The 23,798-nt window shown below is 45.1% G+C and overlaps 1 protein-coding gene across 2 annotated transcripts in view; it reads right to left on the minus strand.

Moving 5' to 3' along the window:
- The window catches only part of LOC122787701 (outer dynein arm-docking complex subunit 4-like), a 1,060,374-nt gene that overhangs the window by 464,749 nt on the left and 571,827 nt on the right, over window positions 1–23,798 (minus strand). For both annotated transcript variants that reach the window (XM_044054554.1, XM_044054553.1), the window contains one exon: window positions 5,453–5,649. In XM_044054554.1, the coding sequence (XP_043910489.1) occupies window positions 5,453–5,649 (197 nt within the window). The remainder of the gene's footprint in view (window positions 1–5,452; window positions 5,650–23,798) is intronic.

Here is a 23,798-nt window from a genome sequence, read left to right on the forward strand (position 1 = left end):
TAAACTCATTACATGTCTTACAGACATGGCATGTTGCAAAAGAACTTGACTAAATTGACCATTTGGGCACAGGAGAATAATATGCTGATAAATACATCAAAATCTAAGCATATGAGATTTGGGAGGTACATATTGAAAAGTAAATACTTAATACAGCACACAGTGATTGAAATAAGAAGTTATGTACTCACCATAACATTCCATGTTTGTTGTCCATCTCGCTGGTTGGGTTGGGTTCTGAACTGAGCATCAGTTCTGACTCGGCCTAATACAAAAGCTCGACAGCTTCCACTGGCTCGAGGCTAACCCCTATCCCATAATGTTTAGGGAAGAATACCCAGATCATGTTTGTAAGCGAAAGCAATACTATTGTCTATATACAATTATAACCCCAGCCTGTCTAGCTGATGAAGAAGGACATCAGAGACTCCAAAAATAAAAAAAAAAATGTATTTATATCCATATATACATACATATATTTATATCATAATATCAGCCCAATCCTCCAGGAGCAAAGGAGGGGGAAGGAGAGTGGGATGCAAGAATATAGGCGAGACGGACAACAAACATGGAACATTATGGTGAGTACATAACTTCTTAATGTTATGTTGTCCTATCTCGCCGTAATTCTTGCTGGTTGGGATAGCGTCGATAGCACCTTCATCCCTGGGTGGCTCAGGAAAAAAAGACTCTTCAGTACAGTGGATCCAAATGAAGACCTGTTCCAGGAGGCCACATCTACTTTGTAATGAGTAATAAAGATATGAGGTCTCGCCCATGTGGCAGCTGCACAGAGTCCATAGGAAGTGTAGCTTGAAAGGCCGATGAAGTTGCAATCGCCCTTGTGGAATGGCCTCTCACTTTGCCTGGTAACTTTCAGTTATTACTGTTGTAAGAAAAGGAAATGCAATCTGTAAGCCATTTTGACAGAGTTACCTTAGAAACCTGTAATCCTTTCCTTTCATCTGAAAAGGAAACAGAAATCTGATCTGACTTTCTGAAATCTTTGGTCCTATGCAAGTAGAAGTGTAGCTGTCTGTGTACATCTAGTTGATGTAATATATATTCTGCCTTGTTGCTAAAGTTATGGAAGAACACTGGTAACTCAACAGATTGATTTAAATTATTCTCTGAACACACTTTTGGTAAGAAAGAAGCATTAGTTCTTAAAGATACTCTGTCTTTATGGAAAACTGTATAAGGATGACAGATAGATAGGGCTTGGAGCTCTGACACCCATCTGGCAGATGTAATGGTGACCAAGAAGAGAGTTTTCCATGACAAAAATTTTATATCACAAGATGATGCTGGCTCAAAGGGTGGCAAAACTAAGATAGATAGAACAAAATTTAGGTCCCAAGTGGGTGGAGGTTCTCTGACTGGAGGTCTCAGTAGGAAGGTACCTTTCAAAAAGGCTTTGCATAGCTTGTAGGACATGACAGACATTCCCATTTCCCCAATATGGAAATTAGATATGGCTGCTAGTTGTACCCTAATGGTAGCTGCTGTTGCACCCTCGTCAAAAAGTTTGGAGAGAAACTCTAGAACTGCTGTGATAGGAGCTGTAAAAGGATCTAAATTGTGCTTAACGGCCCAGTATGAAAATATTTTCCATTTACTGGAATACAGTTTTCTGGTAGAAGGCTTGTGGGAAGAGATCAAGATATGTTTAACTGCAGTGGAAAAATCAAAACACCTGGCTATACGTGGAATTGGAGCAGCCATGCTGTCAACTCTCATCTCTAGGACATTGATATGCAAGTGCTTTTTGTGTTCTCGCCATAAGCCTTGAATAGTTATTCCCAGATAATGCCCCCCCCCCCCGATCTGGGAAGCATCCATGGTCAGTATAGCTGTCGGTTGCGGAAATACAAACGGGTGGCCCAAGGACAACTGGTTCGTTTGAAGACACCAGAGAAGATCTTTCTTGCATGAATCCGTAATGATTATCTGATGTGACAGAGGTAGATCTTGCATGGACCACTGGGAAAAGAGTAAATATTGGAGAACCCTCATGTGCAGGCGTGCTAGAGGAACTAGAAGAATTGCCATTGCCATGGTAACCAGAACCTGTAACACATACCTCGCCTAAACCTTTATTCTTAACATCAAGGTCCTGATTTGACAGTGAAGGGACTGAATTCTCTCGAAGGTAAGTTTTGCCACCATTTCTGTTGAATCCAATTCTGCGCCTATGAAAGTAATATGCTGTGAAGGTGACAAGCCAGACTTTTTGAAATGTATTGTAATGCCTAGCTTGGAACAAAGAAGTATTGTTTCATCCCTCACTTGCAGTAGTAAATGCTGTGTGGTGGCGGTCAGGAGCCAGTCATCTAGGTATGGAAACACACGGAATCCTAGATGTCTTAAGTGAGCCGTAACTGCTGCCATGCACTTGATGAGCACTCTGGGGGCTGCAGTGAGACCAAAGGGCAGGGCTCAAAATTGGTAAAAAAAAATACCTTGAAAGAGGAGGTATGAGAGGTAACAGGGCTTGAAGGAACAACATTTTGAACTTTGCTTTGAGAGTTTGACATACAAGGTTGAAAAAGGAAAGATCTAGAACTGGTGTCCAAGATCCTTCATTCTTTTGTGTCAGTAAAATTACTGAATAAAATACCATCTGTCTGTTCTGGGAACATGGGCTTTATCACTCCGAGGGACAACATATGCTGTGGATGACTGCTGGAAACAAGGATATCAAGTTTGGAGAGCACATAGGAATTCCCTGAAAGTAACTGTAACCTGTCTAGATAATTCTCAGTACCTACTGGTCTGAAACTATTTGATGCCATAGAAAAAATGCAGAGCTAGACTTTGGAAAAGATTTAAAGGAAGAGGGTTCTAGAAGAGGCAAATAGTCATTCTGCCTTTTTGGATGGTCCTTTGTTCTGGGAGGCTCCTCCTTTCCCTTTACAGACTCTTCATCATTGCTTTTTAAAAGTTTGCTTTCTTGAGACTTACTGAGACTGTTTTGTTGCCAGTAAAAGGTCCTGAATTCTCCACTCTGGTGGTGTAGAGGGATAATGCCTATGACTCAGGCAACTCCAGTTCGATGACTGACAGTGTGACAGGGAGGGAAGGGTGTGCCCATCCTGGGGGGGGGGGGTCTTGGTCACCTCTGGCTGAAATTCTCCAGTGAAGACTGGGGACGTCACCTGCAGAAGTGGTCAATGGGGCAACATTAGGCTTTGCTGAGTTGCTGTGGAGGCAGGGTAATATGCCACATACTTACATTACACATGGCTACCGTGGACTGGACCACAAGACACAAAATTAGGAGAGGGGGAGTAATAAAGTGTAGGCCAGCCCCAGCAGCTACAAGAGTTAAGTCCTGGTGGGGGCAAAGGGTAGATGGCAGACCCAGTGCGGAAGGGGCAAAATGGATGGGCAAGTAAGCATGATGTACAGGAAGAAGAGCAAAGAAAAAAATACCCCCTCTCAAATGCAGAATTTAAAATTTTAGCTTGGACATATTCAGGTAGATATTGTGCATGTAGCTGTGCAAATCTTCTCATAACAGAACCAGTAGTATCTGCACTTAATACACCATCAACAGAACTACTAAAAACACTTTAGAGAATGTTTGATCACCTGAGAGGCAGAAGAAGAAGAAGAAGGAAAGCTAGCAGCCCATTTCTTCATTTTCTCAAAAGAGGCCAGCGAAAACTTTAACATGTAAGCCTGGAAGTTTAGAATTCTAAATATTAAGGTGGCAGAAGAATAAATTTTCTTCCCAAATCTATCAAAAGCTTTCCCCCCCTTATCTTAAGGAGTGTGGTTATCATTCACAAAATGTTTTACAGCAGAACATTTTGTAAAATAAAAAAATCACTGTAGGGTCAGATTTAGGATTAGAGAACAAATAATTACATGTCTGAGGAATTTTATATAATCCACATGACTTTTTAGGGGCTGGAGGTTGACTGTCAGGCATACTGCAGGTAAAACAGGAAGAAGAGCTGCAGTCTGAAGCAAGTCCAGTTGTAACAAATCATAATATTTTTTTCCTGAGAAACTGGAATATCACTCTGTTCCCAATGAAATAATTATTTCATAGTGGTAATAGTTTCAGAAAAAGAAAACCCTTCTATGGGGAAATCAGAAATTTCAGTTTCTTTAGAACCAGACTATTCTGTTTTAGAAGAATAAACAAAATTAATCCCCTCCCAGTCAAGTCCCTGCTCTTTAGACTGGCAATCAGAGTTGGAAACAGAAGGAGTTCTTTTTCTTTTACCATTCGTAGAGGAATCAAAGTAAAAGAGGTTAAGAGTTTCACTTAAACATTTAGCAAAGCATACTGAATCTTCCTTTTATAAATTCATGTAGATACAGGAAGCTAAATGTTTAACTTTCTCATTTTTTTCTAGATGATTCTGTGGCAGTAGACAAACTCAAAGCCTGGGAATCATGCACCTTAGGCCAGCTATGCAGCAAATCATCCACTGCTCTCTCCTCCAAGACTGACAAAAGTGGTTCTCCCATGCCCACAGAGGAAGTGCCTATGTCCCTGTCTTTGGTGACTTGAAGTGCTACATTAGAGGGATCCAGAGAAAATATGTGTGGTCTGAAAAACCAAATGGCTACAGTAGAGTCATCCATCAGTGGCTAAGGCAAACAAGAAGCCTGCTTAACTTGGCTGAGGCAAACAAGAAGCCTGCTTAACTAACAAAAACTCCCTGGAATTTTTCTTTTTCTTGTGGATGGCAGAGAGTATAACTGAACAGTCAGGAGCCTGCTCCTTGGTTGACAGAGAAAAGTGTCTGAATCGCAGATAGCTAAACCTGAAATGGTTGGAAACATACTCTTTGCATAATGACAATGTTTTCAAAAACATACAGTTACAGCCTCCAAAAGTACTTATCCAAGTCTCTGTCAAAATTAATTTGTATAATTCTGCAAATACTATTTAACAAAAGCAAACGTTTTCTAAAAAAAAAAAAATTTTGTCTCCTTACAAGAATGTCTCATAACGGTTGGCTTAAAACAAAACCTAGCCAAAATAAACAATTCTGTACAAAAAAAAAAAAAAAAATTGCACTATGTTTCCTAAAAAAAATAAATTTTTTTGGAAGGTTTTCACCAAAGGGTACTTACCTGCCCAGCAAGGAAGAAACACTAGCCAACCCTTGATCCTCTGAAGCCCACAAGAGGAGTGTACATCAATAGCAAGTAAGTTTGAAAGGGTTTGGCACCCAAACCAGTGATTTTATGTGGCTCTCCTCAAGCCCATCAGCAGTTGGGGTACACTAAAGGTGCCCTAATGCTTTGAATACTGACTAGCTGTCATATCCTTGGCAGGATATAAACTATACGGCTTAGACAACTGCAACAGCAATCTAGTAATGAACATCAGCAGTTGAATTATTAGAATAACAGACTACATAGACAAAATGATCCTTACATGCAGACAAATTCCAGTTTTTAATATTTTTGTCCATCAAAGTCTTACCTTCAGACTGTGCAGCCAGAACAGTGGCATTGAGTTGCCATTCTGAATCCCCTGCTTCTTCAGCTGACGCCAGTGATTTCTCTCCATAATCCTTAGCTTTAGAATTACAGTTTAACTCTAGATAGCAACGGCCAAGTTCATGGTAGAGCCACGTCTTCTCTATGCTAGATTTCAGTGCAGGTATTTTCTGTTCCCAGCTTTGTAGACAAGAAGCAAACAAAAATAAGTGTAAGTTATGGTTAGCTTTGCTCTATTGAACCAGACAACACGTGATTTATTAAGTACATTTCTCTAGATATTATTCTTCCTGCAGTGCTTTAAAGTCCAGAACCATTCTGTTGCTAGAAGAACAGACAAACATTAATTACCTGAGAAAAAGTATTTCATAAAATGAGCCCAGTAGTAAACTCTACAACTTGTCTGGCATAATATTCAGCTTTTGTTGTTATAAAATGCAAAGTACAGTTGAGTAAGTCCTACTTACCTCTAACAGTAGATGTTTGTAGAACACTCTGCCTTACTGGTAATTTGGTAGTAGTGCCCTGCTACCCTCCTCCTGCACCTCTGGCAGTCTATTAAAGCTCAGAGTCCTCCCACAGCCTATTTTTCAGTTTTCTAGGATCCAGCAGGAAGAGAAGATGGAAATATAAGTTTTGAGAACACCTCCTGTTCCAATACCAAAAAACACACACACAACAATAAAGCCCACAGAGCAGCACTCCACAGTAACCCAAACACCAAACTATGTACATCCAGAAATGGTGATGGTGTGTGGGTAGTACCAGTAAGGCAGTATGTTTTATGAACATCTAGTGTTACAGGTAAGTAGGACTTATGCTACTGTACTGTGTTCAACAAACACACTGTCTTAATGGCAATTAGATAGATTTCAAAAGCTTACTCAAGCTGCGAAAGATAAAGGTCCATGAGCTCCTGAAGAATGGTCCCAGTGAAGCCTACTCTGGATCTAGAAAAGGCTTGTAGTGCTTCATAAAGGCATGGACAAAGGACCAGCTGCTGCCTCTAGAATACTTCTAGAGTCCACATTTCCAATGTGCCACTGAAGATCAAAGGCCCTGGTGGAATGCACCTTTTCCTTGCCTAAATTCACCTTGCCATGGAGGGTGCAACAAAACACAATACCCAAGGACAACCAATGTGCAATGGTTTGCCTAGAGACACATTGGCCCTTCTTTTCCCTTGTTTAGAAAATAAAAAAATTCTTTCAGCCTTCTTGAAGAGTTTTGATCTGTCAAGGTAGTACCCGAGCTGCCAGTACACATCTAAGGTATGATGTATCCTCTCTCCCTTATACTTGGGTTCTGGAAAGAACATAGTAAGACTGATGACTGATTTAGAGTCAATTCTGAGACCACTTTTGAAAAGAAAGAGGGTTAGTACATAACCAGCCTTATCCCTGTGGAAAATCAGGTAATGTTCCACTATGACAGCTTGCAACTCAGACACTCGCTTTGCAATAAACAAAACAGTTTTCCATGTTAAAGGAGAATTTTATCCAAAAGTCAAGTTTTTCTTTCCAAAAAGTGTTTTTCCTTCTCTGTAATCCAATACTAAACAATTCACATACAGTAAAAAAGAAGTTATGTCTTACCATAATGTTCCATCTGTGTTGTCGATCTTCATTAATCCCCGACTGTGGGCTCAGTTCCGAGTCTCGGAACCAACTCGGCCGTTATTCCAGCTCACACCTTCCAAAAACTCTCAAGCTAGGCTCTACCCATAATTCTCCTCACCAAAATACCTCAGGTCAAGTTTGCATACAATAGTTACAGACAAGAAATATTATATACTAGACCACATCTGGGTCCTTATTATGAAGCCAGTCTTTGCGAATATTCAGTCCACCAAGAGTTCTAAAGGCCATCGGAAGGAGGGAGGGAATGTCAAGGATTAGTAAAGATCGACAGCACAAATGGGACATTATGGTAAGTCATAACTTTTTCATCTGATGTCAACCTTCACATAATCCTTGACTGTGGAACATAGTCTCCTAGCTACCTGAATTTTGGGAGGTCTGATGGAAGAATATTCCTGAACATCATCGAGCCGACTGTGCTGCATATGGGTCAGTATTACACTCAAGTGACCATTTAGCAAATTTTAGCCATTTGTTATGATACAATTTTCTAGCTGAAAGTTTGTGATGGACCAGAATAATGTGTTGGACCTGGGAAGTGAGGGAGGAATGCCTGGCTATCATAGGAACTGTCGAAGCCATGTAATGAGCTTGAGGTGCTGAAGATTTGGATGAACCATTTCCTCCGGGTGGGACAATAGGTCTGGAGCTGGGTCCAGTATCCAGGGTTTCTGCAGTAGATGAGGCCAATGGAAAGAAAACCAGACTTGCTGAGGTCAGAACAGGGCAATGAGGATTATTTTGTTCTCTGACCTGTTGGCTTTCTTTAGAAACTGGCAAATTACAGGAATCGGGGGAAAGGTATACAGTAGACCGAGGAGCCAATCATGAAGGATAGTGTCTCTGGGTATCTTCCCCCGGGGGTGGGGGGGGGAGTATTAGGGCAAAGTAACTGCTGCACCTGTTGTTCAGAGGGGACGCAAACAGACTGCAGCAAGGTTGGCCCCAGTGGCAAAATAGCTTTCCCACCACCACTGGATTGAGAGACCACTCGTAAGGCATGAGGATGGTTCTGCTCAACTTGTCCACAATTACATCGGAGATTCCCGGAATGTGCATTGCCATTAGAAAGCGGTTGGAGGAAATTGCCCATTGCCAGACTCTGAGAGCTTCTCGACAAAGAGGGTATGACCTGGTTCCCCTGAGTGCTGATATACCAGACTACTGACATGTTGTCTGATTGAACAGCAATCATTCCGAAAGGGAGGGCATCCTGAAAGGCTTGCAATGCTAAGAGCACCACCCTTATCTCTGCAATGATGATATGCAAGTTGGCCTCCAGCTGTGACCAAGTGCCTTGGACTGTCTTTCCCAGATAATGCCCTCCCCCCCCATCCTACCTGGGTCCATGGTGACTATGGCTTGGGGTTGAGGAGGAACAAAGGGATAGCCCAACAAGATTTTGTTGGAATGGAGCCACCAACTCAAGTCTTCTTTGCAATGACTGGTGATTATAATAAGATGGGACATTGATTGATTCAATAGGGACCATTGGAAGAGGAACTAGAGTGATGGAGGCTGCTATCGACCCTAGAGTTTGTAGAATAAGTCTCGCTATTACTTTCTTCCTGCAATTGATTTGGCTCACTTGTCTTTTGATCCTTTTGAGTCTTTCTAGGGGAAGTGATGCAAGGCTAGTGACTGTGTGTAGCATAACTCCAGTGAATTTCAGTTATTGTGATGGTTCCAGACAGATTTTTCATAGTATATAGTGATTCCTAAGTTGGAAAAAAAGATGAAGAGTGTAATCTGGTGCATTTATGAGTTGATGCCTGGTGGGAACAGTAAGGAGCCAGTCATCTAGATATGGAAACACTTGGAATCCTATCAGTCTGACATGTGCCGCTACCACTGCCATACATTTGGTAAACACCCTGGGGTCTGCGGTGAGACCAACGGGCAGTGCTCTGAACTGATAGTGACTAGCTCCCAGCCAGAAGCACAGGAGTCTTCTGGAGTGCTTGTCCATTTTTATATGGTGATATGTATCCTGAAGATCTACTAAGCACATCCAATTGTCTTTTTTCAAGAATGGAAGTACTGACTGAACCAAGACCAAGAATTGATTTGTTCAACTGACTGAGATCTAAGAACAGTCTCCAGTCCCCTGTTTTCTTTGGCACTAAAAAAAAATCTTAAGTAAATTCTGGATCCTCTCTAGTCTGATGGGACTGCCTGGATGACTCTTTTGTTGAGCAGGTTTTGAATTTCTAAGACTGCTGCCTCCCTGTGACTGGGTGGAATGTCTGGGACTCTTCTTGGTCTTTTTTACTTTGAAAGGGGAATATTGAAACCTCTGGAAATGATCCCCTGCACCCATTTGTCCATCGTCATTTCTAGCCAAGCAGTTTGGTGCAGGGATAATCATCCCCCGACTGCCTCCAGAGAAAGGCAATTGGGCCTCCTTTCAGGAGCGCTGGTAGGAGTTACCAGAGAAAGATTCTCTGGGACCCTGGTTCTGTGGGCCATTTTTGCCTCTTGGATGGCATCTTCCATTATTACTTCCCACTGTGCCCCAGGGAAAGTCATTGCTAAGTGAGTCCTGGGAAGGTCCCGGGGTCTTTTTGAACCATAGCCTCCCACTTCTTTGGTTCCTAGAACAGGGCCTTTGAGGAGTGGAGAAGTATACACTCAGGGCAGAAAGGGTTTTCCCATTTTTCTCACATCTGGCTAGAGTCTCTTTAACTTTGGGGCCAAACAGGGATGATCCGTCAATTGGAGCACTGATGAAAGAAGACTTAAATTTCTCCACGAAGTCACATAAGCACATGCAGACATGTCTCCTGATGGTTATGCCTGAACCTGCTGCTCTTGTTGTCCCTTCGGCAGCATGGGCAATTATTCTTATGGACGATTTGGAAATAGATTCAAGGGTGGTGAGCTAAGAAGTAACCTTTTCTTGAACCCCTTCAGTTACTACTACTGTACGAGTATCTGAAAGTTCTTTAATCAGATCTCTCTGAAGCCTGGTAAAATGCGCCATATAATTCAAGAACCTGACAGTTAAGGTACATAAAGCGTATAAGCGCTTCCCAAATCTATCCATCATCCTAGACTCCTTGTTAGAAGGATGGATAGTAGGACTTTCTTCTGCACGTTCCTTTTTAGTGGCTCCTGCTACCACTATGGTGTCTACAGGAATACTCTTTGCCCAGTGTTGCTCATTTTTTGGGGCAGAGAGAATCCAGTCAGGCCTCTTAGGAATCGGCTCAATAGAGTCAGGAATTTTCCATGCCCACTGGCCAATCAATTTAATAAGATCATCAACGATGGGCGGAGAGACCCAAGAAGTAGAAGGCTGGGTGTGAAAAGCCTCTAGGTATACCGATTCCTCTGAGGAAGATTGGAGGGTAGTCCAGCCACCACTCTTTTTCAGGATTTCTAGGATGTCTCCAAAGGAAACATCTTCAGGGGGTGACTTGGGAGAACCTTTCCCTTCATCGAAATCGGTATCTTTTGTTAAGGATTCTTCAGGGGAGTCCAAGTGCTTCCTCTTGCAATTTTTCTTTGAAGGTACCTCTTTGGTGGGATGTTCTGGACAGGTATCCAAAGATGATATAACCAAGGTGGTTTGTTCCTGACGCTTTTGTGCTCTCTGTCCCAGGGAAGAGACTGGGGGAAGCTCCAGTCGAGGGGATGGACAAGTTGCTTGGCACAACAAGAAAGGCATAGACTGTCTGTCCACAATGGACAACGCCCTCTCCATAGCCTGGAAGGCAGACCCTCCCCTGTAAATAGACTCCTTCGGAACTGTGGTCCCCCCCCCCCACACTGAGGAAGCTGTCTCTGAAGCAGAACCCAGGGTCAAGCTTACATATGCCAATCCCCAAGGGGCATGGAGGGCTCACAAAGTATTGCAGTCAAATCCTGCCCCTCAGAACCAGTAATAAAGCCCCAACCGTGGGAGATATCCAGTTCCGACAAACCGGAAGAGCTCAGGGCAACTATTGGTGCCAGAGAAGGAGCTCTGATCGGCACTGAAACAATCAAAGCTGGGATGATCAGCACCAGTGGCTCCGAAATCTTGGCTGGAGTTGAAGGAGGAATTTGCATGGGTGTACATAGAAGAAGGCTAGGAACTGTGGATGGAGGTAATCCCCTCGCCATCAGGAGCTGATCCACTAGTCTCATAATGTCTGACTCTAAAAGGCTCTTGGTGGACAGAACAGAGGAGGCCGATGGAGACCTTGGAGGCCATCTCTCATAGGTTCATAGGTAGTTACTAGGCTATTGGCCCTAGGGTCTATATAAGCCTAGCCAAATGGTACCCTGGCTTTTGCCACCCAAAAAAATAATTTTCCTGTGACCCTGTCAAGCACAGCCAAAGAAGTGATCCCCAGGGTGAATTTCCTATCTCCCATCCAATCATCACGATTTTTCTTGAAGAGTGCTAATGAGGAGCTTTGTTTAATACAGATAGGTAGTTTGTTCCAGAGTATGGGAAGTCTCTAGGACAGGAATCTATCCCTCCAGCATGTTCTGTTTACTGTGGTGACAAGGTTTAGGTCCCTAGAGTGTGTAGCTTGGAGGAATTGGGATTTCTTTAAGTGGAGCATGTCCAACAGCTCTGGGTTTCATAGGTTCATAAGTAGATACTAGGCTATCTGCCCTAGGGCATTTATAAGCCTAGCCAGAGTGTATTTGGCTTCCGCCTCACTATTAGATTAGCCTACTGTGCCGCTGTAAACTAGGTCACAGAAAGTACGCTTTTAAGATTAGTTTACTGCGCCTCTGTCTAGCAGGGACACAGAAGAGATCCCAGGGGTGAATTTGCGATTTCCCATCCACGCATCAAGATTTCGCTTGAAGAGGGTCAGCGAGGGGCTATGTCTAACATGAATTGGGATTCTATTCCAGAGTGAGGGGAGCCTCTCGGAAATGAATCTGTCCCTCCAGCATGTCCTATTTATTTTTGTGCTGAGGTTTAGGTCCCTGGAGCGTGTAGCTCTAAGGGACTTGGATTTTTTGAGGTGGAGCATGTCCATTAATTCTGGGTTTGACATGGCTTTGTACGTCAGGCATAGATCGCCTCTGAGTAGGCGGTAAGCAACTGAGTAGAGCTGGAGTTTCTTTAGTCGAGCTGCATAGGACATCTGTTTGTAGCCCATGATCCTCTTGGTGAGGTACTTTTGGGGTCTCTCCAGTTGCTGCAGGTGTCGGGTAAGGTACATCCCAAAAGGGGCATTGTATTCAATTATGGGCCTGATGAGTGATGTGTAGAGGGGCACAATGACCCCTCTTCATCTAAATGCGAACCCTTTCGTGATAAGGTGGGCTATATAGAAGGTCTTTCTAACCACTTTGGCAACATGATTATCAAAGGAGAGATTACTATCTACGTTGGTCCCCAAATCTCTAATTACTTCTTCCGTACTTAACGGATTACCACCTATGTGGTAATTTGTGGGCACCTTGTTTTTCCCAAAGGGGATGACTATGCACTTTTTAGCATTTAGCTTGAGGCCGTGGCTCTGGCACCAAGCATCCGTCTTTGTGAGACCCTTTTGGAGGATGCTTGTGTCAGCTGGAGATTCGATTATGGCCCTCAGTTTGCAGTCATCTGTGAACTTTGTCAGCCATAATCCCCCGTGTTAGCCTGAACCTCAGAGAAGTATATACTGAACAAGAGAGGTCCCAGAACTGAGCTCTGTGGGACGCCACTTGTAACTGGTTTGGATTCGGACATGGCACCTGCGATTCTGACCATGTGGGTTCTATCTCTGAGCCAGTTTGCAACTCATCATGTGATATAGGGGTTGATATTTAAGCTGGTAAGCTTATTTATGATGTCCGAGTGGGGTATTGTGTCAAAGGCTTTTGCGAGGTTCAGGTAGGCTATGTGGGCTACCTTGCCCTCATCTATGGCTTTGGTAAGTGTTTCAAAGAAATCAACTAGGTTTAAGAGGCAAGATCTGCCCTTAACAAAGCAGAATTGGGTAGGGTCCAGTGTCTGGAGGCTCCCAATGTCTTTGTTTATGAGTTCCATGATAATACGCTCCATAGCTTTGCAGACCAGACTAGTCAGGCTTATGGGGCAATAGTTTCCGAGGTCCGTTGTGGCACCACCTTTGTGGAGTGGGACCACTGTAGCTGTACGTCATTCTTTGGGTACATATCCTGTAGTAAGGCTAAGTTTGAACAGTGACTTAATGTGAGGGTTCAGTTCTTCTTGGAGCTCGTGTAAGACACAACCTGGGACACCGTCCGGTCCCATAGATGCTCTGTTTTCTGCTTTGGAGAGGGCAGCTTTCACCTGTGCATCTGTGATGTCAGGGAGGTTACATTCAGTTGGGATAGGCATTTGCTCCTTTGGGGGGGAATGGGGGGGGGGGGAGTTTGCGCTGAATCTGTCTGCCAGGATGTTGGCTATGTATGTAGGTTCGGTATATTTTGTACCTTTATGCAACAATTCACAGCATATCTCGGAGTTTCCGCCCATGTTCCTGACATAACTAAAGAAGGCCTTGTGATTATCTTTAGTGTCTAGGGCAATTTTTCTTTCGAAACTGGCCTTTGATGATTTTATGAGGGATTGAAGTTTCTTGCTAATACTGATCAGAGATGCCTTCCCTTTTTGGGATTTTGCTCTTTCATGTAGTAGCTTCCTCCTTCTGTTGTATAGCTTATTTATGGCCGGGGTCCACCAGACCGGTCTCCTGTTTTTGGAGGAGTGAGTCTTGGTTTTATTTGGGATAGTACGATCCATGCATTCCTGCAGGTGCTCATAGAATGCATTTGTAAAGGATTCTGCGGATTGGGCTGTATTATCCTCTGGCCCAGAGGCTTTGAAGGTTTCCACCTCAGTCTTGAGAAGTGCAAAGTTAGCTTTTGAGAAATTATTTACAGTGATTTCCTTGGCTGAGGGTGGGGACGGGATATGGATGTCCAGGGAAATTTGTTTATGGTCTGATCTTACCAATGAGGGGTTTACCTCTGGTGTGGAACATAGAGTCCCCATGTTGGTGATGACCAGGTCCAATATGTTGTTCCCTCTTGTGGGAGTGGTGACCAGTTGTTCCATTGCGTTAGAGTTTATAAATTCAAGGAACCATTGGGCGAGGGTGTTTGGGCTTGAGTAGTTTTCCCAGTCAATGTTTGGGTAGTTGAAGTCACCCAATAACATAGTGTTTGGAGAGACCTTCATATTCTCCAGTGTTCTCAGGAATGCCAAGTGGGGTTCCTGTAATACGGAGGGTGTTCTGTAGCAGGCTACAAACTGAAAGGCAGTTTTGCCCGCTGTTAGTTGCACATGGATGGTTTCCGATGCTTCGTGCAGTGCCACTAACCTGGAGGTGTAGGTATCTTTGATGAATATAGATACTGCCCCTCCTTTTGTGCTTCGGTCCGAGTTTTGGGGCTGAAACGCATGATGTTAAGTTGTCTATCTCGCCTTCATTCTTGCTGGATGGGTTCGGAGCCGACCTCGGCTCTGACTCGGCCACTCTAAAAGCTCGAGAGTTGGTTCCACCGGCTCGAGGCTCCCCTTATATCCCACAATGCTAGGCAAGAGTTACCTCAGATCTCGTTTGCCGCTACAGCTTCGAGGTTGGTTGCTTCTACCGGTTCCTGGTGAGTGTTAGCTTTTTATACAAAAAGTTACTCTTTTTACCCCTTTTTAAGTTAAATTCTTCTTAGATTAGTGTAGTTCATAGAACTTTATCCCCGACCCTAATTTTCCCGTTTCTTGTCTAAAAGAACCTTTGGTTCTTCCCTTGGGCCTTAGGCCTTTTCTTCCCTAGGGAGTGTTTGTGTAGTTTTCTATAATTTACTACATTTTATTGTACTTTATTACTAGTATCTTTACTAAAATTGTTATATTTTCTGACAGGGTATAACTGGTGTGTTTGAGTGTGTGTTTGTGTACACCTGTCAGTTAGGCAATGTCTAAAGAAGCAAAGGTCTCCGGATTCAAGAAGTGTGATGCGTGCTGTCAGAAAATGTCTCTGACAGACGCTCACACTTCTTGTGTCTATTGTCTGGGGCCTTTGCACCTGCAGGACTCCTGTGCTGTTTGCCATGGCTTCAGACCCAGGGTCTTGCAGGAAAGAAAAAACAAGCTAATTTTGAGAGGCTTGTTGAAGCCTGAGGATTCCCTGTCTGTCTCAACAGGGAAGCCCTCTAAGGCATCGAGGTCTTCGGCTCCGGCTTCTGAGCCGAGACCTCAGGTTGTTCAACCTCTGCCTTTATCGGCTCCGGCTGGAGCCGATAAGACTCAGTCCACAGTTTCTGTGGCTCCACCGCCGGAGCCGAGGTTATCGAGGTATCCGTGTCGGCTCCGACAAGATCTTCGGAGCCGACAACCAGAAAGAGGTCTAGGTCACCTTCTCTTGGCTCCGTTCATTCGGCTCCAGGATCTCCCCTGCTGTCTGAACGGAGCCAAAGGTCTCATTCCTCTAGGTCATCGAGGCTTTCCGATCATGACCTTCAGAGGGTGGTGAGTCGACTACTTAAGTCCGAGGCACTAGCCCAGATGCTTCAGAGCCCGACTCATCAGTCGGTGCCTGCCCCGTCCATCAACTTTTTCCTCCTTCGACTCTTTTGAGTTCGGGCCGGGTCGTGTCGGAACCGAGACTGTGGTCACCGGGCCGAGACAATTGTCTTCGGCTCCGTCGTCGGCTCCGTTTTCTTCCATGGAGGAATCTCGGCGCCGGACTTCCCTCGTCGGCTCGAGGGGTGAGTGGCATCGGACCATTGTCCGACCCCCTCTCCCTCTCGGTGCTTGGCGCTGGTGAGTTCGGCTCCGACATCGACCTCGAGCCATCACTGTCGGTGCCGAGGGGGTTCTTAGCTCCTCGGAGCGGGGACCTCTGGCTCTGCCAGACAGGGGTGCATTCGAGGTCATGCGGAGTGTGTTAGAGCCTGGCTCTACTCCACAGTCGGCTCCGTCAGCCCCTCCCTCGATGCTGCCTCAGGGTAAGTCGACTCACTCTCTCATCCCGGACTGCAGAGAGCCAGCTCCTCAGGAGCCCCTGTGGGATTTCATCCTCTTCGAGGCCTCTCCTGATTTGGCAGAAGAGCCCCCTCGGAAGAGGAAGTGCAAGAGGAAGCACATTGACTCACCTGAGTCTATCACGTCAGACACAGATATGGATGATTCTGAGGGTTCCCCCCGTTCCCCTTCTGAAGATGTCTCATTTGCAGACATTCTGGAGATCCTTAAACAGAGGGGAAATTGGCCAGCCCTCAACCCTTCGGAGGACGAATCTGTGTATCTTGAGGCGTTTGGCTCTCGTCCTTCCACCTCCTGGGTGTCCCCCCCCTTCGACCCCCTCATGCAGGTGGTTGCTAAGAAGGCATGGACGGCTCCTGATTCAGTGGACCCCACTCCCAGGAGACCCTCCAAATTCATCACAGCTCCATCAGACAAGCAATTTTTATCAAAAGGAGTTTCTGTGGATGCTATGGTGGTAGCTGCCGCCACAAAGAAGGAACTGGCTGATCCTTCAGTGCCTGTCCATCCACCTAACAAGGAATCTAGGTCCATGGATAGGTACGGGAAGCGGATGTTCTCCTCAGCGACATTTACCATGCGTTCGCTGAATTACCTGTGCCATTTCACTCGTCTTCAAAGGGACTTGATCAAGGAAGCGAGTGAAATGTTGAAGGACCCTACAGCTGCGGGGTTCCAAGAGAAAATGAACACGCAGCTGGCTATCCTTAATTCCATTTCCAACTCCTCCATGCGCCTCCTCTCTTATGCGGCCGATGGAGCGAGCAGATCCGCAGGAACAGGGGTAGCCTTACGTAGGCACGCCTGGATGCGGCTATGCAACTTTGCGGAACCTTTCAAGACGTCTTTCACGAACTCCCCTTTTGATGGATCATCTCTCTTTGGTCCTCAAGTGAAAGAAACCCTGACTAGGTGCGAGACTGATGGCAAGACCCTTTCTGCCGTCGGAGTCCGTTTTTCTACTCCTTCTAGGCCTTACCCCAAAGGCCAGAAAGGTGGAAAGATGTGGTTCCGTAAACAATCTCAAGGGACTTCGCCTGACGACAGAGTCATTTCCCGCCAGAGGCAGAGGCGGGAATAACAATGGTAGACGCCCTAGAGGCAGGGGGTCCGCAGAACCAGGGCAATCGGAAGCCTTCCTGACAAGCCCTTTCAGCATCCCTGAGGTGTTGCCCGACTGCCCATCTTCGGAGGCAGTCGGGGAAGATTGTCACTGTACCCAGAAGCCTGGCTATCCCTGACTCAAGACAAATGGGTACAGTCCATCATTTCCGAAGGCTATTCTATCCCCTTTCTTTGTTTTCCAAATCAGTCAAAAAAATCCCTTCCAGATGTTCCACCCGCTCAAAGGGATATAGCAGCTTTGGAAATTTCAAATCTGCTTGCAAAAAGAGCAATTCAGTTAGTGCCAGCAGACCAACAAGGATCCGGAATCTACTCAAGGTTCTTTTTAGTTCCAAAGAAAACAGGGGACTGGAGACCGATTTTGGATCTCAGTGTCTTGAACAAATCAGTCAAGAAAACAAGATTTGGATGGTCACGCTGCAATCCATTCTTCCCTTTTGGGCAAAGGAAACTGGATGTGCTCTATAGACCTTCGGGATGCGTACTATCACATAAAAATGAACAGACGCTCCAGAAGATTCCTCCGCTTCAGGCTGGGAACCAGTCATTTTCAGTTCAGGGCCCTGCCCTTTGGTCTCACCACTGCCCCCCGGGTGTTTACCAAATGCATGGCAGTGGTAGCTTCTCACCTGAGATGACAAGGATTCCAGGTGTTTCCATATTTGGACGACTGGCTCCTCACAGCTCCCACCAAGCATCTCCTTTTGATGGCCAGAGATTATACTTTTCGCGTTTGTCAAAACTGGGTATTTCAATAAATTGCGAAAAGTCTGTTTTGTCGCCTTGTCGTACTATTACCTACATAGGCGCAAATTTAGATACTATAAACATGTCTGCAACGCTAACGAACCAAAGGATATCAGACATTCACAAATTGGTGTCACTTCTTCTCAACAACAACAGAGCCAAAGCCAGGTTAGTTCTAAAGGTGTTGGGAATCATGGCAGCGCCATACCTCTCCTCCCATTGGCCAGATACCACATGCGGATCCTTCAGTGGATGCTTTTTCTCAATGGTCATACCAGGAACTTCCAATGTCTCACACCATTATGATCACGCAAGCGTGCAAAAAGCATCTCATGTGGTGGATGTCTTCCCCAGCTCCTGTCGGAAGACCATTTGTTCCACCTCCTCCGGTTGCTACTCTGACAACGGATGCCTCCCTGATCGGGTGGGGGGGGCATTATCAGGGCAGGACAGTCCAGGGCACATGGCAACCAAACGAATGCCACTTGCACATAAATGTTCTGGAGATGAGAGCAGTGCTTTTAGCGTTGCAAGCCCTTCAAGACTCTCTTCCCTTAGGAACGATTGCAATCCAGACAGACAACATGTCTGTAGTGTGGTACATCAACAAACAAGGCGGAACCAGATCATACCCCCTGTGTCGAGAAGCACTCAGACTGTGGCAATGGGCGATTTCTTCTCAGTGTTTTCTGATAGCAACGCACATCCCCGGGAAGTCCAATCACATTGCGGACAAGTTGAGCAGAGCTATACTCATGCCTCACGAGTGGTCTCTGAAAGACTCTGTAGTGAGAGATATTTCTCAAGTGGGGTCAGCCTTGCTGCGATCTTTTTGCTACTCCCCAAAACAGCAAGTGCAGAGAATACTTCACTCTATTCCCTTTACCAGGCCAACCCAGCAGGGACGCTCTAGTCCAAGTTTGGCCCCGGAGACTTCTGTATGCATTTCCTCCTTTCCCTCTGATCTCTCAAGTAATACAGAAAGCTATCGCTCAGAAGGCCTCATTGATCCTCATTGCTCCTTACTGGCCTCGACAAGTGTGGTTCCCCTTTCTACATCGTTATCTCTTGAGCGACCGTGGAGTCTGGAGCTAGTTCCAGATCTTTTGATCCACCAATCGGGTCAGTTTCACGCTCCTCCACTCTCTGAACCTCACTGCTTGGTTCCTCCAGTGCCAACCGTAGCCAGGCTTCCTCATTTATCTCACTCGGTTAGAGATATATTGATAGCTTCCCATAAATCTTCCACTCGAAAGATTTATTTGAGTAAGTGGAAACGCTTCTCATATTGGGCTCAAGGAAAGGACATAGATCCTTTCACCGCTTCCATCCAACTAGTCCTTGATTTTCTTGCTGAACTCTTCCATGCAGGTTCATCTCCATCTACTCTTAAGGTTCAGTTGGCAGCTATTTCTAATTTTCATGTGGGCATTTCTGAATCTGCCCTAATGTCCCACAAACTTTGCAAAGCCTTTTTGAAAGGAGTTTTTCTTCTCAGACCTCCTATAAGAAATCCTCCTTCTCCTTGGGACCTAAATTTAGTTCTTGCTTCATTGATTCTTTCCCCTTTCGAACCTGCAGCTTCATGTTCCTTGAAATTATTATCATGGAAAACTCTCTTTCTGGTGGCTATCACATCAGCCAGAAGAATTTCAGAACTTCAAGCACTCAGTTGTCGTTCTCCTTATCTTTTGTTCCATAAGGACAGAGTTTCCTTACGAACTAACCCGTCCTTTTTGCCTAAGGTGGTTTCAACATCAAATCTAAACCAAAGCATTGACCTCCCTGTCTTTTTCCCAGAGTATTCAAATAGGTCTGAACAAAAATTACACTGCCTGGATGTTCATCGTCAATTAAGGTACTACTTGGACAGGACGAAACAATTCAGAAAATCTGATCAGCTGTTTGTCTCCTATGCGGAAAGCAGGAAGGGACTTCCAGTTTCAAAGGTATCTTTATCCAGATGGCTAACATCTCTGATTACCCTTGTTTATGAGATTAGACACCAAAAACTGCCTAATAAACCTAAAGCCCATTCCACCAGAGCTTTGGCTACTTCTCTAGCCTTCCAAGACAGACTGCCTATTGACACCATTTGTGCAGCGGCTACTTGGGCTACTCCTCACACTTTTATTTCCCATTATAAGTTGGATTTAGCTTCTAGGCATAGAGCTAATTTTGGTTCCACTGTTCTCAGGAGTCTGTTCCGTTAGGCCACCCAAGACAAGGTGCTAGGGACGCGGTCCCATCCAGCAAGAATGAAGGCGAGATAGACAACTTAACATATAGAAGTTATGTTCTTACCATAACGTTCCATGTTAGTTGTCTTCTTCGCCTTCTTCTTCGTCCCACCTCCTTCCCTGGCCTGGACAGACCTAGAGGAGTTGTGATCGTGACCTCTCTTTCTACCACCTCTTTCTTAGTCATATGCTATTATGCATATTTCTTGTTTCAGGATATAGGTCACCCTGTTTCTTCCTGCTGTTAGAGGTGGATTCTGTTTTACAGTTATACTGTTATTGACATAAGCTGGGTTAGCTTACAAACGAGATCTGAGGTAACTCTTGCCTAGCATTGTGGGATATAAGGGGAGCCTCGAGCCGGTGGAACCAACTCTCGAGCTTTTAGAGTGGCCGAGTCGGAGCCGAGGTCGGCTCCGAACCCATCCAGCAAGAAGAAGGCGAGAAGAAGACAACTAACATGGAACGTTATGGTAAGAACATAACTTCTATGTATGAGTTATAACCTGGTAGTGCTGGGGTGCTCTCAGGAGCCTTGAACCAGGCTTCTGTTACTGCACAGACATCAATTTTCTCCATACTGAGGAGAGCCTCGAGTGTGTGCATCTTGAGGTTTAGAGTTCTGGCACTGAGTAGCATTACCTTTAGTTTTTTTTATCCTTGGGTTGTCTATGGAGGTGGGTTTGTCCTTTGAGCCTTGCCTAAAAAAGGCACTATGGGGGTGGCAAGAGCTTTGGCCAGTATACGAAAGCCTAAGGGTGACAGGTGCAAGCCGTCCCTAGCGAAGCAATGTGGCTTGTCGAGCATGTCATCCCAGGCTGACAGACACTGTATCCCCTTTGAATGACACCAGTACTTTAGCCAATTGTTGAAACTGATCATTTTGTCTTTATACTGTGGCATCATTCTTGGTGAGGGCAAGATGCTACTCAAGGTCAGGGACATACCAGCCTGGGCTACATGGTCAGAGACCTCCTCTATGTCTCCTTTCATGTAGTCTAGGGAGGTACATCTCAGGTCATTCACACCAGCATGAACAATGACGGAGTCATATTTGTACTTGCTTTGGAGTGACCTGAGTGCTTGCGTTATGTGGCGGATCCTGGCACCCAACAGGCAGCTTACAGTGACCTTCTCCTTGTTCAGTCTGGTGAGCGGGATGTCAGTGTGCCAGACAATAGAGTCCCCTATAACAAGTGTATTTGGTGTGTTGTTTGGCCTTAAGGGCTGTGACTGTGATGCACACTGATTTTGTGAGATATGTGATTCGTGGGTATTGTTGAGGGGTGGCTGTTGCTTGGATATCTGCTTAGGAGGTCTTTGCTGTTTAGGCAGATTTTTATTTAGAGCCTCCAAGCGTGTTTTTGTGTGTTTATGTGTTGGGTATGCAGATGCAATAGGTCTGTGTGAGACTGGATTTGTGGTGTGGGTGGTTACCTTTTCCTCCTGACTGACTGTGCCAGTCTTGGGTTGAGAGAGCTCTGCCTCCAGTTTGGCTGTGTAACTGCATCTCTCACATGTATTAGAGTTTGTTGGAAGGAGGAGAGGGTTGTCTGTGTACATAAGGCAATTGTAACATTGCCTCAAAATTCCCAGATTCACCAGCTGGACTGGAGAGTAACCTTGAAAGTGACCCTTGGACATACCAGATTAGTATAGAGAACTGTTTTTTTACTGATCAGATTAGGGAAGGGAACTGATTTTTCATTTGATTAGGAAGGACCAATCGGGAGCCTAATACATATGAGAAGTCAAGGAGGGTGTAGTGCTTTAGTTAGTTAGTGTTTCCTTATAAGAGCTGAGCAAGTGCAGGGCTTTAGAAAGAGAATAGAGTGATTACTTTGAGAGTTTGAACAGTTCTAAGGGTAAAAGTGAAGAGCAGACTTTGTGGAGCCTGGAATAGTTTAAACCTGTTTAGGCAGCGCTGCCCGACGCTGCTCAGTGCGCAAAACCACGCAAAAAGAGAGTTGTAGGGTTTTAAGAGAGAGATCAAGGAGTTTAGAATTGACCCAAAATGGCCAATAAAACTACAGCTTCTAGGTAGTAACCACTCCTCCAGGGACAGGCCGGCTGTTCAGTGTTAACCACTCCCACTGGTGAACACAGAGACTTCCCTTTAGCCCAAGCAAGCACTGGCCTTCTAGAAACTTCCAAACAGTTCAGAACAGAAAATCTGTAACTGAACTTTCTTAACTTTCAGAAAGTGGGTTTGACATAGCTTTGTATGATAGGCAGAGATCGCCTCTGAGTAGGCGATATGTGACAGAGTAAAGCTGGAGGTTTTTGATGCGGTCTGCTTAGGGCATCTGTTTGAGGCTGGTAATCCTCTTTGTGAGGTATTTCTGCGGCTTTTCCAGTTGTTGTAGATGTCTTGTGAGGTGCATATCAAAAGGGGCATCATACTCCATAATGGGTCTAAGGAGTGATGCGTAGAGGGGAACAATGACCTCTTTTTTCCTGGATGAGAAACCTTCTGTGATGAGGTGTGCCACATAGAAGGATTTCCTGACTACTGTGGCGATGTGATTATCAAAGGAGAGACTACTGTCCACCTGTGTCCCAAGGTCTCTTATCACACTTTCGGTGTTAAGTAGCCTACCGCCTATGTGGTAGTTCATGGATACAGAGTTTTTACCAAAAGGAATGACAATGCACTTTTTAGCATTGAGCTTGAGGCCATGGCTTTGACACCAGGCATCTGTCTCAGTGATGCCCTTTTGTAGGATGTCCACATTGTTAGGAGTTTTGATTATGGCTCCTAGTTTGCAGCCATCTGTGAACTTTGTTAGCCAAAGACCTTCTGTGTTAGCCTGTAGTTCAGAGAAGTAGATACCAAACAGGAGAGGACCTAGGACTGAACCCTGTCGTACTCCACTTGTCACTGGTCTAAAGCTGGATTTAGAGTCTGCTACTTTCACAGTGTGGGTTCTGTCAGTGAGCCAGTTGGCAACCCATCTTGTGACATAGGGATTTATACCTAGTTTAGTGAGTTTATCTATAATTCCAGAGTGGGGGATGGTATTGAAAGCCTTGGTGAGATCTAGATAAGCTGTGTGAACCACCTTACCCTCATCTACTGCTTTGGTGACCACTTCAAAGAAGTCTGTCAGGTTTAGGAGACATGATCTCTCTTTTACAAACCCGAACTGGGTAGGGTCCAGAGTTTGGAGAGTACCAATGTCATTGTTTACAAGTTCCATGATGATACATTCCATAGCCTTGCAGACCAGGCTCGTCAGGCTAACGGGGTGGTAGTTCCCGGGTTCCGTGGTGGCTCCCCCTTTGTGGAATGGGATAACCGTTGCTGTGCACCATTCAGTGGGCACAAGGCCTGAGGTGAGGCTATGATTGAACATGGTACTTAGGTGGGGTGCCAGTTCATTCTGTAGTTCATGTAGAACGCAGCCTGGGATGTTGTCAGGTCCCATGGATGCTGTGTTCTTGGCTTTGGAGAGTGTGTTTTTTACCTGTGCAGCCTTGATTACAGGAACTTTGCATTCTTCCGGTATAGAGATGGGCCCTTTAGGGGGGTGACAGATGGGTAAAGTTAGCACTGAACCTATCTGCCAGGATGTTGGCAATATTAGTTGGTTCTGTATATTTACTGCCATTGTGCTGTAACTCAGA

This window comes from Protopterus annectens, chromosome 13.part0, assembly GCF_019279795.1.
Source record: "Protopterus annectens isolate FY-2018-M chromosome 13.part0, PAN1.0, whole genome shotgun sequence".
Taxonomy (NCBI): Eukaryota; Metazoa; Chordata; order Ceratodontiformes; family Protopteridae; genus Protopterus; species Protopterus annectens.